The 18,709-nt window shown below is 50.6% G+C and overlaps 1 protein-coding gene across 1 annotated transcript in view; it reads right to left on the bottom strand.

Moving 5' to 3' along the window:
* Positions 1 to 18,709, bottom strand: part of GPS1 (G protein pathway suppressor 1) — a 58,557-nt gene that overhangs the window by 20,856 nt on the left and 18,992 nt on the right. The window contains 6 exon segments of the mRNA XM_040435856.1: positions 2,029 to 2,134; positions 2,220 to 2,314; positions 2,398 to 2,483; positions 16,161 to 16,221; positions 16,953 to 17,030; positions 18,647 to 18,709. Coding sequence (XP_040291790.1) covers positions 2,029 to 2,134; positions 2,220 to 2,314; positions 2,398 to 2,483; positions 16,161 to 16,221; positions 16,953 to 17,030; positions 18,647 to 18,709 — 489 coding nt within the window.

The raw sequence follows: 18,709 nt of genomic DNA, 5'->3' as shown, positions 1-18,709 counted from the left end.
AGGTGGTGCCCACAGACCACTTCTCAGTTGCTATGCTTCCTGGCTGATGTTTTGGTCACTTTTGAATGCTGGCGGTGCTTTCACTCTAGCGGTAGCATGAGACGGAGTCTACAACCCACACAAGTGGCTCCGGTAGTGCAGCTTATCCAGGATGGCACATCAATGCGAGCTGTGGCAAGAAGGTTTGCTGTGTCTGTCAGCGTAGTGTCCAGAGCATGGAGGCGCTACCAGGAGACAGGCCAGTACATCAGGAGACGTGGAGGAGGCCGTAGGAGGGCAACAACCCAGCAGCAGGACCGCTACCCTCCGCCTTTGTGCAAGGAGGAGCACTGCCAGAGCCCTGCAAAATGACCTCCAGCAGGCCACAAATGTGCATGTGTCTGCTCAAACGGTCAGAAACAGACTCCATGAGGGTGATATGAGGGCCCGACGTCCACAGGTGGGGGTTGTGCTTACAGCCCAACACTGTGCAGGACGTTTGGCATTTGCCAGAGAACACCAAGATTGGCAAATTCGCCACTGGCGCCCTGTGCTCTTCACAGATGAAAGCAGGTTCACACTGAGCACATGTGACAGACGTGACAGAGTCTGGAGACGCCGTGGAGAACATTCTGCTGCCTGCAACATCCTCCAGCATGACCGGTTTGGCATTGGGTCAGTAATGGTGTGGGGTGGCATTTCTTTGGAGGGCCGCATAGCCCTCCATGTGCTCGCCAAAGGTAGCCTGACTGCCATTAGGTACCGAGATGAGATCCTCAGACCCCTTGTGAGACCATATGCTGGTGCGGTTGGCCCTGGGTTCCTCCTAATGCAAGACAATGCTAGACCTCATGTGGCTGGAGTGTGTCAGCAGTTCCTGCAAGACGAAGGCATTGATGCTATGGACTGGCCCGCCCATTCCCCAGACCTGAATCCAATTGAGCACATCTGGGACATCACGTCTCGCTCTATCCACCAACGTCACGTTGCACCACAGACTGTCCAGGAGTTGGCAGATGCTTTAGTCCAGGTCTGGGAGGAGATCCCTCAGGAGACCGTCCGCCACCTCATCAGGAGCATGCACAGGCGTTGTAGGGAGGTCATACAGGCACGTGGAGGCCACACACTACTGAGCCTCATTTTGACTTGTTTTAAGGACATTACATCAAAGTTGGATCAGCCTGTAGTGTGTTTTTCCACTTTAATTTTGAGTGTGACTCCAAATACAGACCTCCATGGGTTAAAAAATTTGATTTCCATTTTTTTATTTTTGTGTGATTTTGTTGTCAGCACATTCAACTATGTAAAGAACAAAGTATTTCAGAAGAATATTTAATTAATTCAGATCTAGGATGTGTTATTTTTGTGTTCCCTTTATTTTATTGAGCAGTGTAAATAAAAAAAAGTACCGCCTGAAAACTATATTGTTCTGAAGTGAGGATAATATGACAAGCAGGGACTTCAGTCTTTGTAGCCTATATGCCTTAATATATGCCCTTTTATATATATATATTTTTTGGCAACCCCCTCACTTTACCTGACCTGTAAAGAGAAGCTTACTCACCTAGTTCCGGGCGCTGGCTCTCCGGTCTCCTTCACTGTAAACGTCCGTTTTGACATAGCTGCAGCCAGTCACTAGACGCAAAGCAATCCGGTCTGCACCGTGGCCAGTGATTTGCTGTGGCATTGTCAAACCGGATGTTTACATCGAGGGAGCCCAGTGGAGCATCACATGCCTGGATGAGATGGAGCGGGGAGCCAGCGCCAGCATGCAGGGAAGTAAGCTTCCCCTTACAGGTCTTGCCAAGTGGGGCAGTTTACAAAGCCATCGCCCCACCCATTCTTGCACAACCCCTTTAAGGACAAGAGAAGAAGAAACAGGAATGGAGCTTTCCATTTTCTTGGGGCTATAACCAAATCATTCCAAAATACAAAAGAAACACTTCAAACTAGTCATCATCTTCTGTTATGCTCAAGTTCTTAAGTATCGAGAGTGTAAAAAACCACACAACAACAAAAATGACATTAACAGCTTGCCCTTCCACTCACCTTCATTTCATCCAACATCTTTAGACAGGACGCATACTTGGACTCATAGAATTTGAAGATTATATCGCGGACTTGAGGCTCCAGCTCCAGGAACAATTTGAATGAACTGAAGATAAAACACAATCGTATTTTGTAGTCAGACAATGGCGCTGCCCTCCCAGCCCTCACTCCACACGCCGCCCACCACTCACCTGCTAGAGATGACGTTCCTCTGAAGCTCCTGCCGATCAAAAGTGGCCAGGGCACAAAGCCCCCCGTATACCGCAACATTATTAGAGGAAAGAAGCTGCGGAGAGGAGGAGGAGGCAAAATGAGGAAAAACTGATGTGAAGGTATCATGAGGGTTTCAGGAATGAACCTGGAGCTTACCTCTGGAAAATCACAGTGATCAAACGATGCCAGCAGAAAGCATTTCGCCGCCTGCTTGTATTTCCGAGCAGCGAGTTCTGCCAACCCTGAAAAAACAACAAGTGATTTCAAGATCTCTGCCCCAAATAACATGACAAGACTACAGCAGCATACTGGGCAAGGAATTTTACTTTCTACCTTCCTTTGATGCCTAGAAATGCCAACCAACATAGCAATTCTGCTGCTGCCAGGCATCACAGCAGCATCTGCCAACTGCGCCTTGACAGAATACAGGCTGTTGCAAAACAGTACATTTACTCTGGTGATGGTGCCTGCAAGGCAAGGAATTCATATTATGCTGACCATACACATTAGATGAATGTCTGCCAAACTCTATGATTTCAGTGGGACTGTCGGACCATCTAATGTGAATAGGGGAGTCCTGACCCCCGTTGCCAAGAAAAAGAATGATCAGGCATGTTGGATTCCAACATACTTAATCCTTCATTCCCATGGGAGATGTCACCTCCAAAGGTGTCAGACAGCATCTTATTCCCCTATCATTATTAAGAACACGTCCAGTAGCCAAGCCCAGCATGCACATGTATGGCGGAAGGAATAGCCATTGAAGGTGTATGGCCATACTGGCCGATGGTTGTCAGGATTCTTCCCTGACTCCTCCAGGGTCAAAGTGTCACCAAGCTTTCAACAAACTTTGCATTAATCAATAGTACAGTGTGTGTACATGTAGAGTGACACTATTTCTGGCCGTTATATATCACTTGTTCCTGGCATTTTTTTGAACTTTTTCTCTGTGCTTGTGGAATATCTAGTTTGCATTTCTTTAAAGGGAACCTGTCACCAGGATTTTGTGCATAGAGCTGGGGACATGGGCTGCTAGATGGCCGCTAGCACATCTGCAATACCCAGTCCCCACAGCTCTCTGCTCTTTTATTGTGTTAAAAAACAGTTTTGATCCATATGCAAATGACCTGATATGAGTCCTGTATCCGGAGATGAGTCAAGCAGAAAGGAGCCCAGCACCGCCCCGCGTCCTCCAAATCTCCTCCTTGCTGGCTGACGTCACAGAGCTGGAGCGCCGAAATCTCGCGATGCGCGAGCTAGCGCATGCGTAGTTCGTTCCCTGTGCTGATGCCAGTACAGGGAATGAACATGATGCCGACACTGCGCATGCGCTAGCTTGCGCATTGCCAGATTTCGGCGCTCCAGCTCTGTGACGTCAGCCAGCAAGGAGGAGATTCGGCGGACGCGGGGCGGTGCTGGGCTCCTTTCCGCTTGACTCATCTCCGGATACAGGACTCATATCAGGTCATTTGCATATGGATCAAAACTGTTTTTAACACAATAAAAGCGCAGAGAGCTATGGGGACTGGGTATTGCAGATGTGCTAGTGGCCATCTAGCAGCCCATGTCCCAAGCTCTATGCACAAAATCCTGGTGACAGGTTTCCTTTAAGACATAGTGGGTGGAGACTAGCTGCCGTCCCTTGCACACAACGTAGAGGAGAATCTCCTTTCTAACTGTCTCACAGTCACTCAGAAGCAGCCCCAGGACAATGGATAATAAAGGACATTACAGAAGATGTATTGACCTGTATTACTGTGAATTAAAGGGACACTGACAGGCCCGATAAACATATTTAGTTATTCCTATGCAGTCATAGGTCTATTAAAAAGTGTATTACAATCACATAAGTGTACCCCCTGTCCGCATTTTAAACTGTGTAAAAACAACTTTATAATCATCTGTCAATCACCTTCCTTTATGCCCAAGGGGCGGTTTTTCACATCTCTTTATGCCCAAGGGGTGTTTTTACTCCTACCTTTGTGCCCAGCCGCGCCTCTACTGTTGCTTCCTAGCGCCGCCCAGCTCATTATTATTCACTGGCTGGGCGGCTTTTACAGTCCCCGATCCGACGCAGGCGCAGCAGGAGACGCTGGCATTGAATAAGGGACGCAGGCGCACTGCGAGTGAGGGTGCCGGGCAAGTTATCCGGCACACGCGCAGAAGGTACAAGTGAGTTCAATGCCAGGGTCTCCTGCTGCGCCTGCGTCGGCTCGGGAGGATCGGGGACTGTAAAAGCCGCCCAGCCAGTGAATAATACTGAGCTGGGCGGCGCTAGGAAGCGACAGTTGAGGCGCGGCTGGGCACAAAGGTAGGAGTAAAAACACCCCTTGGGCATAAAGAGATGTGAAAAACCGCCCCTTGGGCATAAAGGAAGGTGATTGACAGAGGATTATAAAGTTGTTTTTACACAGTTTAAAATGCGGACAGGGGGTACACTTATGTGATTGTAATACACTTTAATAGACCTATGACTGCATAGGAATAACTAAATATGTTTATCGGGCCTGTCAGTGTCCCTTTAAGCACTTCCTATGTAGACGTGCAGTCCGTTTGTGCCTGTCTCCTCAGCTCCTGCTCACTCCTCCCCCCTACCCTTTGCATAGTCTTGTATCGGCAAGTGCAATATGATCCTCCTGCATGGGAGGGGATGATCCATCTTGGACAGAAATAAAGGCATTTTTCAAAGTAAAAAGCAAGTAGTGAGTAGAGCACCGCTAATAAAAGATCTAGACATTTCTCTCTGATCAAACATATTACAAAGTTTCTTGTGGCCATTTCTTCCATTGACTTATGAAAAGTTAGTGACCATTTAAGGTTAACTCCATACCTTCTGCTTACCAAGATTAATAGTTGTGCAATGCCATAAGAGAAAACGACTTGCAGTATGTCTAAATCTCCAGATATTTTGGTCAGGGCTCTTCACTAGAATGACGGCTATGAATAAACATATTCTCTGTACGCCTTGATGTTTATGTCTGCATTGAGCCGACGGCACAGCATCACAGAGACAGCTAGGTCTTCTCCTTGGTAGCAGCAGAGCCACCAGCTGAGAGCTCTAATGCCAATGTAAGGGCAGTCAGCAGGTAGGTAAAAGCAAATGCTGCTCTAAGATGGAAGCTTTCATAGAAGAAACTGCACCTTTAAAGATAATTAGTAAATGACAGGGGAGATTTTTGATTTTACTACTGTAGAAATCACTGCTAACGAGCAACACGGGATAAAATGGCAAAAAAGATGAAAGAATTAGGAGAGGCTTAAAGAGAAACTTGGATGTTGTCTTTAAACCTAATGATACAAGTATGAATGTAAAATAGATCCAAGGGTTTTCCAAGACTTTTATACATCTGATGACCTATTTTCTGGATAGGTCATCAGTATCTGATCGGTGGGGGTCCGACACCCGGGATCCCCACCGATGAGCTGTTTCAGAAGGCACCAGCGCTCGCAGTAGCATCGCAGCCTTCTCCAGCTTTCCCTAGGCCAAGCACACATTCATCAATCACATGGCCTAGGTGCAGCTCGGCCTCATTGAAGTGAATGGGGCTGAGCTGAGATACCAAGCATAGCCACTATACAAGTGCAGGTGCCTTCTGAAACGGCTGATCAGCAGAGGTCCCAGGTGTCGGAGCCCCACCGATCAGATACTGATTGTTAACCCATCAGTATTAAAGTCTTGGAAAACCCTTTTAACTTTTTAGAGTTAAAAGGCAATCAGCAGAAACTTTCCTTGTCTCATAGGTTTAATGTCTTACTGCTTCTGTCAAAAAGATGCCGATCTCTCTGTAAGGCCTCATGCACACGACCGTGATTTCAGTCAGAGCCGCATTTTTTTTGCAGCTTGATTGCAGATCCATTCATTTCTATTGGGCCGCCAAAAATGCAGACAGAACAAGGATGTCATCCGTGTGCTGTCCGCATCAGTGTGGCTGTGCTGCAAATGACAGAACATGCCCTATTCTTGGCCTTTTTGTGTAAAAGAATAGGCATCTCTACAACAAGCCAGTGAAAAGTACGGGATGCACATGGACTGCATCCGTATTTTGCAGATTTTTGTATCTGCGGACTGCAAAACGGATATGGTCAAGCGCAGGAGGCCCTAGGCACATGAGATTTGTACACAGCCTCAGCACAAAAACTCATCCTTGATGCAGATGGGCGGGTAAAGTAAAATGGGGGATCGGGGGGAACCTCCTTCAAGTGACAGGTGTGGTTCCAGCCTGTGGATAAGGTCATGGATGTTTTTTTGCTGGAGGAACCCCTTTACACAATATTACAGTGCTAGTCCAATACTGTCCGTTTCGCATTTGGTCCCGTAAGATCAGTCTTTCCATCTAAATTTCTGTTCCTGCTTACATGAAGTAGCACACTGTTCCTGCAATGAGGGGCACGGTGGGCCACCCTGTGCAAAAACAAATCCAGCAAACCTACCTCTCCCTTCAGGCGATCATGCCACAAAATCTGCAAGCAACTGCTTCACTGAGAGTTTTGGTAGAACAAACATGGTGCTTCTCATACCACATAGTACAGGGTCATACAGTGCCAAAAATTGGGCCCTGCTCCTGAACTCCCATATATGCTGTATCTCAGTGGGACATCAAACTGCACATTCACAGAAGAAACCAGAGCGTCAGCCTCACATTTCTTCTGTGAATCCTGTAGCAAATAACATGGCAGCCAATGGCAAATCTGACATGTGTGAACATACCCAAAACATTCAGGACGTAAAATAATGAGATATGTGCTAGCTAATGTTGAGCGAATTGTGTTTTAAGTTGGGCGTCCAAATTATCGAAGAATACCGTTATGGATTCCGCGGTAACGGAATTCATAATGAGATTCTTCGATAGGCCGAACTTAAAACACAAGTTCGCTCAACACTAGTGCTAGCCAGATTACATTCCCCGGATAACGCAACATACGCACACTGAAAGCCTCATGTCATTTCCTCAGTACCAACAGACAAGCTTCGGCTGAATCCACACTTTGTAAGGAGGATTTCATTTAAAGACTTCAGGAAGGTAAGATCTGAGCGATAAGATGTACTGCAGAGATAGGAGCTGCAGCATTTAATGAGACCAGTCCTGGAGATGAATAGGAGGAGGACCGGGGAGGAGAGGACAGTAGCTAGCACATTCCAGACGTGTCCGTCATTATGGTGGCGGTGGGCGTTAATTCAAGTGTCACAAGGAGTGAGAACAAGCGAACACAATTCCTCTAAAGCCTCAGAGGCTCAGGAACATTGTGTAACTTGGACGATTCTCCTATCTTTTACTGATAGAACTCCTCAGAATTTGGAACTGCTAACTGAACATTGACAAAAAGCGCAAGAAACACGGTATAATAGCACGGCAGATGACCAAGCGCTTTTAAAGAGGGGGACCTGTCGCTATAAAAATGAGGATTATAGTTTAATGGGAAAAGATTCAGTAAAACTTGTATTTTATTTATTAAAATCTCTGCTATTTCTGAACTTAGTTACCCAAGTGGGTGTCTGAGAGCTCTCTATGTACACTGATGAGATGACCCACTTGGCTAGTGAGCTCGGAAAGAACTGAAATGCAAAATGTATGAATTACACATTTTGCTGAATCTTTTCCCAAAAAACTATAAATCAATCATCTCTGTCTCTATAACATGCTGCCTGCAGACTCCCAGCATTTTCAGTGTCAGGTTCTCTTTAAGCGGGTCACAGACATTCTGGTCCGACAACTATTGCCCCAGAACCCCAATACACATCTATGTTGGGCTTGGCTGAGCATGCATGTATTTTACGGTAAATGGGGAGCGGAAAGTAAGATGCTGACAGACACCTCTGGCCGCAGCGTGTCTCCACTGAAAGGATGGGGCATGTTAAAATAAACATTAATTCTGCGTCCCGGGTGTCAGACCCCCACTGATCAGGTCATCAGTATCTGAGGGTGAGGGTCCGACACCTGGGACCCCTGCCGATCAACTGTTTTAAAAGGCACCGGCACTTGCAGTAGCACCGCGGCCTTCTCAGCTCAGCGCTGTACATTGGAAAGTGGCTGTACTTGGTATTGCAGCTCATCTCCATTCACTTGAATGGGGTTGAGCTGCAACTACACCATGTGACTGGTGAATGCAACGTCATACGGCCTAGGAAAAGCTGGAGAAGGCCGGGGCACTACTGCGAGAGATGGTGCCTATTCAGACAGCTGATTGGCGGGGGTCCCAGGTGTCAGACTCCCACCAACCAGATACTGATGACCTATCCAGCAGATAAGTACAAGAAAATTTAGACTAGAACATTCCGAAGCAAGCATGATAATAAAAAGAAAATGGCTGCACACCGTTATATATACAAACAATAAAGCTAAGAAATGGGGGTCATTCAAAATAAGTGGTACAATACCGACTATAAATGAGTCAATGGAAGCTCTTAGCGCACATATTTGATCAAACGTGTGTCGGGCCCATCTACCAGGCGTCAAAGGTGGCTTCCGCAGATGGGTCCCTAACACTAGTATACTGCCTTTCTTTGGACTTACCTAAGCCCCATTGTGCCCGACTCACATTTGATCAAATACGTGCGCTAAGAGCTTCCATTGACTCCTTTATAGTCGGTATTGTACCACTTTTATTTAGAATGATCCGCATTCCTTAGCTCTATTGTTTGTATGTATAATGGTGTGCAGCTATTTTCTTTTTATAATTACTATCCAGCAGATAGGTCATCAGTAAAATAAAAAGGCAAGTCTCCAAAGTGGGCAAACCCTTTATTAGTGTCTCATCCTAGTCACAGTGGAGGATCCAAGCCTAACTAGAGAGGACCGGCCCGCTCTTCTGACATGTCTGCATCAATAAATACTTGCATTCTCCATAAAAAGGAGACTTTTGTATTACTTACCAGTAAAGTCTCTTTCTCGCTCTTCCTTGGGGGACACAGGAAACCATGGGTATAGCTCTGCTCCCTAGGAGGCGTGACACTAAGTGAAAGCTGTAAGCCCCTCCTCCATCAGCTATACCCTTCAGCCTGGAGAAGAGACTGCCAGTTGCGTGTCCAAGTAGTGAAAGATAACCACCAACCGGAAAAAAGAACTGTCGAGCCCCAACGGGGGCAACCAAGCCGGAACCACAACTGTAACCCAAATGAAGGGCGGGTGCTGTGTCCCCCAAGGAAGAGCGAGAAAGAGACTTTACTGGTAAGTAATACAAAAGTCTCCTTTTCTCGCCCATATTCCTTGGGGGACACAGGAAACCATGGGACGTTCCAGAGCAGTCCCAGAAGGGAGGGACCAGAACAAACTAGACCAACACCAGAGGCATCAATCAACTGCCGCCTGCAACACCAGACGGCCTAAAGCAGCGTCAGCCGACGCATGAGTATGCACCCTGTAGAACTTGGTAAAGGTGTGCAAGGAGGACCAAGTGGCCGCCTTGCAAATCTGCTCCGTAGAAGCCCGATTCCTCTGAGCCCAGGAAGCCCCGACCGCTCTAGTGGAGTGAGCGGTAACACCGAGGGGCAGAACCTTGCCCTTGGCGAGATAAGCCTCAGTAACAGCCATCTTGACAAAACGGGCGATAGCAACTTTGGATGCCGCCATCCCTCTGCGCGACCCCTCCGGAACCACAAAGAGCGAGTCAGTACGCCTGAAAGAGCTGGTTACCTCCAGGTAAACCTTGAGCGCCCTGACAACGTCCAGGCGATGAAGCTTCCTCTCCCGCGGGTGGGAAGGGGAAGGACACAAAGAGGGGAGAACGATGTCCTCGTTCAGATGAAAGGCGGAGACCACCTTAGGAAGGAAGGAAGGGACCGGACGAAGAACCACCTTGTCCTGGTGGAACACTAGGAAAGGTTCCAGATAGGAGAGTGCAGCCAATTCGGACAGCCTCCGAAGAGAGGCGACGGCTACAAGGAAAATAACCTTGCAGGACAGAAGTCGCAAGGAAACCGTCCGCAGAGGCTCGAAAGGAGAAGCCTGGAGCGCTGAGAGAACCAGGTTCAGGTCCCAGGGCGGTACCGGAGGGCGGTACGGGGGAACCGCGTGAGCCACGCCCTGAAGGAAGGTCTTGACAGGACCAAGGGGGGCCAGTGGGCGCTGAAACAAAATGGACAGCGCAGACACCTGACCCTTCAAAGAACTAAGGCCCAGACCTTGGGCAAGTCCGCTCTGCAGGAAGGACAAAACGGTGGGGAGAGAAAAGCGGAGCGGAGGAATCCCCAGATCGGCACAGAACCCCAAATAGGTCCTCCAGGTCCTATAATAGATCCTAGAAGAGGACGGCTTACGGGCGCGGATCATGGTGCGGACGACGTCCGCAGAAAAAACCCCTACGTGTCAGGACGGTGGTCTCAACAACCACGCCGTCAAACGTAGGGACCTTAAACGCGGGTGGAAGATTGGTCCCTGAGAGAGAAGATCTTCCCTGGCGGGCAGCGGCCAGGGCGCTTCTGCCAGGAGCAGCATGAGGTCGGCATACCAAGACTGGCGGGGCCAGTCCGGAGCGACCAGAATCACCGAGACGCCTTCCGCCGCGATCTTCCGAAGGACCTTGGGCAGGAGTGGGATGGGAGGGAATATGTATGGACGCGCGAAGCCTCGCCAAGGAAGAACGAGGGCGTCGGCTCCGCAGGCTCCCGGATCCCTGGCCCTGGACAGATAGGCGGGGACCTTGTGATTGAATTTGGAGGCCATGAGGTCAACGTCCGGTATGCCCCAACGAAGGCAAATGGCCTCGAACACCTCCGGGTGAAGAGACCACTCGCCGGGGTCGACGGTGGTGCGACTGAGGAAGTCCGCCGCCCAATTGTCCACCCCTGGAATAAAAATTGCAGATAGGGCCGGGACGTGGGCTTCCGCCCAAACGGAGAATGCTGGTGACCTCCCGCATTGCTGCAGCGCTGCGAGTGCCCCCCTGGTGGTTTATGTACGCCACGGCCGTGGCGTTGTCCGATTGCACACGAACTGGATGACCCTTCAGCAGATGAGTCCAGTGTCGCAGAGACAGAAGGGCCGCTCTCAGCTCCAGGACATTGATCGAGAGTTTGGACTCCGATGGAGACCAAATGCCCTGGACGGATCGGGGAGGAAACACGCCTCCCCAGCCCAAGAGACTGGCATCGGTTGTAACCACCAACCAGTTGAGCGGCAGAAAGGACCTGCCCAGAAAAGGGGACTGCAACCACCAGCGGAGAGATGACCGCACCGGAGGCGATAGATGGAAGGGATGATCCAGAGACTCCGGCGATTTGTCCCAGGCGGAGAGGATCGCCCGTTGGAGAGGGCGGGAGTGAAACTGCGCAAATGGGATCGCCTCGAAGCAGGCAACCATCTGCCCCAAGACCCGCATGCAGAAGCGGAAGGACGGTCGACGGTGGAGAAGGAGACCCCGAACCGCCCGACGGAGGATCAGTCGTTTTTCCGAGGGAAGACGTACCTCCGCCGCTCCCGTGTCTAAAAGCATTCCCAGGAAGACCAGTTGTCTGGAGGGAGGAAGGGAGGACTTGGGGAAGTTGATGACCCAACCGAATCTCGCCAGAGTCTCTAGAGTGAGATCCACGCTGGCAACCGCTTGAGAAAGGGACGGAGCCTTGATGAGGATATCGTCCAAGTACGGTAGCAGAAAAACACCCCTGGAACGGAGTAAGGCCAAAACCGGGGCCAGGACCTTGGTGAACACCCGGGGGGCTGTTGCCAGCCCAAAGGGAAGGGCGACAAACTGGAAGTGGAGGTCCCCCACGGCGAATCGGAGGAAGCGATGGTGACACCGGGCTACCGGAACATGGAGGTAGGCATCCTGTATATCGATGGAAGACATGAAATCTCCCTGCTCCAGGGAAGCCACCGCGGAACGGAGGGACTCCATCCGAAACCGTCGAAGGAGGAGAAAACGGTTGAGCTTTTTGAGGTCCAAAATGGGCCGCACCGAACCTCCCTTCTTGGGAACTACAAAGAGGTTCGAATAGAACCCTTGGAACCTTTCCTCTAGAGGAACGGGGGTAATCACCCCCCTGTCCAGTAAGGCTTGAACAGCCGCGGAGAACGCAGCCGCGCTTTTCGGGTCCCGCGGGGGCGGGAGCGAAAGAACCGATCTGGAGGGAAGGACGCAAATTCGATTTTGTATCCGGAGGACACAATTTCGAGAGCCCAGGCGTCGGAGACGTGAGCCATCCAGATGTCCCTGAAAAGGAGGAGCCGGCCCCCCACCCGGGTGGGTGGGGGCGCGCCTTCAGGCAGAGGACTGCTTTGCTGCGGGTGTGCGGGCAGCCTGCGGCCTGCGCCAGGAGGGCTGCGCCCGAAAAAACGGCTTCCTACGCTTATCCTGGGGAGGGGCCGAAGCGGCAGCTGCGGGGGGAGCCCCAGAGGTCCTGCGGGAGGACCGAAAACGAGACGCACCAGGGCGTCCGCGGGGGGGCGCCCCTGGCTTGGGGTTGAGGAAGATGGGTGCTTTTACCACCCGTGGCCTCCGAAATAAGCTCGTCTAGGCGGACCCCGGAAAGGCGGGAACCCGCAAACGGTAGCCCCGCCAAGGAACGTTTGGAGGCAGCGTCCGCTTTCCAAACCTTCAGCCAGAGCTCCCTCCTGACGGAAACTGCCAGGGCGGAGGGAGCGTGCAATAAGGGCTCCCGCATCAAGGGAGGCCTCACAAACAAAGTTCCCGGCCCGAATAATAAGCTGGGCCAAGGAACGTAGGTCCTGGATGGGGACGTCCGAGTCCAACTCCTGTTCCAGCTGCGCACCCCAAGCAGAGATTGCTTTACCTGCCCAAGCAGAGGCAAAAACCGGTCTGAGAGCAGAACCGGAGGCAGCAAAAATGCCCTTGGAAAGGGTCTCCATGCGACGGTCCTCCGCTGACTGAAGAGAGGACCCGTCGGGAACAGGGATGGCCGTGTTCTTTGACAGACGGGCCACAGGGGGGTCCACCTTGGGTGGGGACGACCAGGTGGCCACGACATCGGCTGGAAAAGGATAGCAAATGTCCAGCTTCTTGGGATTGACAAAACGGGCGTCCGGGCGAGCCCAAGCCTTAGACACCACGGAGGAGAAATCAGAGTGGATTGGAAAGACTTTTGAGGCCTGCCTGGGTCTGATAAAGGAGACGCTAGCTGCGTCAGAGCTAGGGGGGTCATCTTGCACCTTAAAGGTGTCACGAATATCAGAGATGAGTTGACCCATCGCTGAGGCTAGCTTGGACGGCAGGGCCGAGTCCATTTCCAAATCTGAAACCGCCAATTCACCTTCAGAGAGCGAATCCTTTGGAGAGGAGAGGCCCGTCTGAGTGCGCACGCGTGGCGGGGAGAGGGAGGCATCCGAGGAGGAGGCTCGCTCTACTCTAAGACGCTTCTGAGAGTGCCTAGCTCGGGAGGGGTCACTAAGAAAGGGTGAACCCGCTGCAGCGGCAGAAGCGGTGGACCCGGAGGGCGCGACAGTAAGAGTGGCGTCCTGCGGGGTAGGCGGCCTGTCTATTAGGCGGCCCACGACATGAGTGAGGCTTTCCACGGCCTGGGACAGGGATCTAGCCCAGTCAGGCGGGTCAGAGGAAGCAGGGAGCGACACAGCGGGCGACTGAGGCTGCGGTGGAGCTCGGCATGCAGGACAGTGCGGATCAGACTGCCCCCGGGGAAAGGGTTCCCTACAAGCAGTACAGGCATGGTACCAAGGCTTGGCGGCTGCAGAAGGGTCTGACATGGTGGAAAAAATGTTGCACTTAAAGTGGGAGACCCCAGGGCAAAAGCGGAACGGGGATTACACCCAAGCAACAGTACTGGTGGCACGGAGGGGGTTAACAGTCCTACCAGACCCGGATGATGCAAGCGGCAGCAGCAAGGGGAGCAGACTGAAGGAGGCTGTGGAGGAGAGGCAGCAGGCACGGAGATGAATAGCTTCAGGATCGGACGGCAGAGAGGATTCCACGCAGCACTATGAGATGTGGAGCCCGACGAAACCGGAAGTAGCGGAGCGCATGTAGGAAGCTCCGCCCCCCCCCTGCCGCGCTGAAGGAGAAGCAGAGCCGCGCGCAGCGCGGTAAAATGATTTTAACCCCCGAGGAGGATGAAGTGCCGGCCAAGATGAAATGGCGCCGTTCGCGCCAAGTAAGCGGCCCCCGCCGCGCCTGGATGTGGCAGACGGCCTCCTGCCTACAGCCGTCCCCTGAAGGCAGAGTCCGTGCCCTGCCGCTAAATAAAGGACTTGCCCAGACAAAGTCCCCCCCAAATGATACCCGGTAAGGTTGCCGGTCCGATATGCCCATGGGGAGGGGGGGGGGGGGGGGGGGGGGGGGGGGGGGGGGGGGGGGGGGGGGGGGGGGGGGGGGGGGGGGGGGGGGGGGGGGGGGGGGGGGGGGGGGGGGGGGGGGGGGGGGGGGGGGGGGGGGGGGGGGGGGGGGGGGGGGGGGGGGGGGGGGGGGGGGGGGGGGGGGGGGGGGGGGGGGGGGGGGGGGGTGGGGGGGGGAGTAGCAGGTGGGAGGAAGGAAGGGAGGCTGGAGCAGCCACTCTCACCATACGCTGTCTTCGCCCTGCATCCATCCAGCAGGGCGCCCCTTCAGCTACTGGCACCGTCAGTGGCAGGAAGCCGGGGGAGGGACTTGGCGTGCGGGCGACCCGTGAGCTGGCGGGACGCAGGGGAGCGAGGCTGCCCTGGTCCACCTTGTCTTTGTGGGGGAGGCGGCAGTGCGGAATTACCGGCACTGGCGCAACTCAACCCCGGGAGAAACCAGAGGGGTCTAAGTGCGCCTCTTGTTGTCCTGTAAGTAGAAAAAAAAAAATCGAATTAAAACACAAAAAAAACCGCAAAAAGAAAAAATTATAGGAAAACACCCTGCATACGAAAAGGGGGAGGAATATTTTGGGGGGGAGGGTGTCGGGCCTCCTTGGACACTAAGCCAAAACTGGCAGTCTCTTCTCCAGGCTGAAGGGTATAGCTGATGGAGGAGGGGCTTACAGCTTTCACTTAGTGTCACGCCTCCTAGGGAGCAGAGCTATACCCATGGTTTCCTGTGTCCCCCAAGGAATATGGGCGAGAAACAACAATTCTGAAGCATCGTTTCTTAGGCTACTTTCACACTTGCGTTGTTCTTTCCCGGCATAGAGTTCCGTCACAGGGGCTCTATACCGGAAAAGAACTGATCAGGTATGTCCCCATGCATTCTGAATGGAGAGTAATCCGTTCAGTTTGCATCAGGATGTCTTCAGTTCAGTCGTTTTGACTGATCAGGCAAAAGAGAAAACCGTAGCATGCTACGGTTTTATCTCCGGCTAAAAAAACTGAAGACTTGCCTGAACGCCGGATCCGGCATTTTTTCCCATAGGAATGTATTAGTGCCGGATCCGGCATTCAGAATACCGGAATGCCGGATCCGTCCTTCCGGTCTGCACATGCGCAGACTGAAAAGTAGGTGAAAAAATAAATGCCGGATCCGTTTTTGCCGGATGACACCGGAATGACGGATTCGGCATTTCAATGCATTTTTTCGACTGATCAGGCATTTTTAAGACTGATCAGGATCCTGATCAGTCTTACTAATGCCATCAGTTAGCATACATTTTGCCTGATCCGGCAGGCAGTTCCGGCGACGGAACTGCTTGCCGGATCTCTCTGCCGCAAGTGTGAAAGTAGCCTTAGAAATACGCCGTTCTTCTGGTGCCATCATCTTACTCCTACATACAGACTTCCATGAAAAGAAACTGCAGAAGTATTCATGAAGAATACAAGTATTTACTCAGACAGGCCAGTCAGGAGGAGATTTATCAAAACTGGTATAAAGGAAAACTGTCTTAGTTGCCTAGAGCAACCAATCGGATTGAGCCTTTCATTTTCCAAATGGGCTCTGAAAAATGAAAGGTGGAATGTGATTGGTTGCGATGGGCGACTAAGCCAGTTTTCCTTTGCACCCCCCCCCTCCCCTCCCCTCAGTGTTTATCGGCCCTTATTTCCAGTAGGTCTGTTAATACTAACCTGCAGCACACTTTAGTTTGGTTAGCACGGCCTGGGTCTGGTTGTCTCTTTCTCCTCGTTGCTGTGGAAGCCAAAAGAAACCTGAGTCAGACATGGGAAATGACTGGTCTACAGTGGACCCAACAGCTTGTAAAAATCCTCTTTAAAACATTGATGGCTGTCGCTCTTTTGAGAGCTGGGAAAAAAGCTGTGATTACTGTATATTTTAATTGGTCTTCTTGACAGAAGCAGAGAACAGCTAGAAAGAGTTATGACGGCTCAGACTGCAAAGAGTGCGCTTGTAGTCTGTTACCATGGAGATGCACCATCTGAACAGGACCTGTAGAGACAAAGTGGTAGGAAACCTCCGCACCTATTGCAAAGTTCCTTCACTTTTCATTTCGCAAGCATTGACAGAATAAGGCAATTTTTGAGAATGCAGACATTGCCTTTAATGTTATACATAGATTACCAATTCAAGGGCTTGTCTCATTAGTCATAACCCTATTCAGAATCAGGTCCCCTGGGCAAACCGCTGATCGTCCTGGGTCCCATCCCTGGCAACCCAATCAAACAAGTGATTTTGCCTGGGAAAGCAGCAACTGCTGCAGGGGAAATGTAGTAGTACATGGCGGCCATTCAGAGAAATGGCTGTCCTTGTAAAGAAAAGACAGCTTGAGTCCGCCAGAACTGGAGTCCCTCATACATAGCAGCTGCTCTCCACTGGCTCTAGTGGGGCACATGGGCCTTGGTGACCTTCATGAGACAACCCCATTGAGTTTCTCTCTGAATGTATGCAGCTAAAAGGCTCACCTCAGCAATTTCAGGAGTTGACTCGGCTTTACTGACATAGCTGAGAACATGAGACCAGTTCTGGAGATACACACTGACCTGTGGAGACATGGAAGAGACAAGAACATAAACAGTAAGAAAAGACATAATGGCACTACCCTCAGATGACCCTCCTCCAACTAGGGAGGGACAGGAAGAATAAATGTGACCCTCCTCCAGCTCCTCCTCAGTGTCTTACTGGATCCGGACATCCTAGAGCAGGGGTCAGCAACCTCCGGCACTCCAGCTGTTGTGAAACTACAACAACCAGCATGCTCCATTCACTTTCTATGGGAGTTCTGAGAACAGCCAAGCAAGTGTGCATGCTGGGATTTGTAGTTTCACCACAGCTGGAGTGCCGAAGGTTGCTGATCTCTGTCCTAGAGAGTTGACACCACCACACACTATCTTATATGTCTAACCTCTAATAAATCCATAAACAATTCTAAATCTATTTTGTTTCGGGTAGGCATTTATGCTGTGCCGTCAAAAAGAAATGATGGATAAGTGTAATACCATTTTTCCTATCGTCCTCTACGACAGCACTACATTGAGATATACCAGATAGATGACTTCGGGTAGGACCACAGCCTGCAGTCCTGCCTCCAAATTACATCAATTCTATGATGTTTCACAAAGGTATGTGAACTAGCCCACATGGCTGGCCAGCAAATCTGTTCCATAGAAGCCTCTGCTCTCTCTGCAGGATTCTGAAATAGCCCTCAATTTCTCTGGCCTATCCTATCCATGACCCTATAGGCTTCATAAATTGCTAATCTGATCCACCGAGCCTATGAGCTTTTTTTTTTATATTGTCTTTTTTTATTAACATTTTGCAAATTTAACAGACATAACATACATACCCCATAGCTCTCCTGAATCTCACCTACCCTTTCAGCTGAAACAATAGCCACTAAAAATATAGTTTTAACCCCGTAGTGACCGACCTGTCGTGGGCCTTAATAATCAAGCAATTTAAATTGTCGACGTCCTAGAGCTAATTTTATTCTATGGGCCAGTAGGATTACAGCGATAACAAATATATATATATAGTTTTTTAGGTTTTGCTACTTTTGCACAATAAAACCCCCTTTTTTTAAATAAAGAAAACCTTTTTGCATTGCCGCATCCATGAAGACTTGATTTATGTGGGGACGACTTTTAGTTTTCTTTGGTAAAATTTTGGGGTATAGAAAACATTGAAGGTTTTTTTTCAATCCGGTTTTTATTTATTTTTTGGGGGCGAATATGCAACAAGCAGAAAATCTGCCTTTTTCATCAGATAAGTTCATAGTTGCCGGGCAGCTTTGATTAATTCTTTTGTGTCATATGATGAAAAAAAGGTATTTTTTGTATTCCGAGTCAGAAGAATTGTCTGACCAGGGAGACAATATGGCCCCATAGTGGTCTTTTACTGCAGGAATACAAACAGTCAAATGCTGTGGTGCTGGTGATCCTCTCTCCACCTGGAAGGGACAGGAAGACACTGAGGATGAGCTGGAGGAGGGTCAAATTTATTCTTCCTGTCCCTACCTGGTTGGAGGAGGGTCAGCTCAGCAGTGCCGTCATGGAGGACGATAGGAAAAGACAACAGCCAGACAAGCTCTAGGAAAGTAACTCTAAGGTGTCAGCATGTGGTGGTGACAACAGCAGGTACGATGATGGTAGATCTTCACCTTGATGACATTCAAGCACATGTTGATGACGTGCTTAGCACTGGTGCAGTAGTCTCTAGCGCG

Source organism: Bufo bufo, chromosome 6, assembly GCF_905171765.1.
Source record: "Bufo bufo chromosome 6, aBufBuf1.1, whole genome shotgun sequence".
NCBI lineage: Eukaryota > Metazoa > Chordata > Amphibia > Anura > Bufonidae > Bufo > Bufo bufo.
Note: the sequence above shows the minus strand (reverse complement) of the source record. Positions and strands in the feature narration are given on the sequence as shown.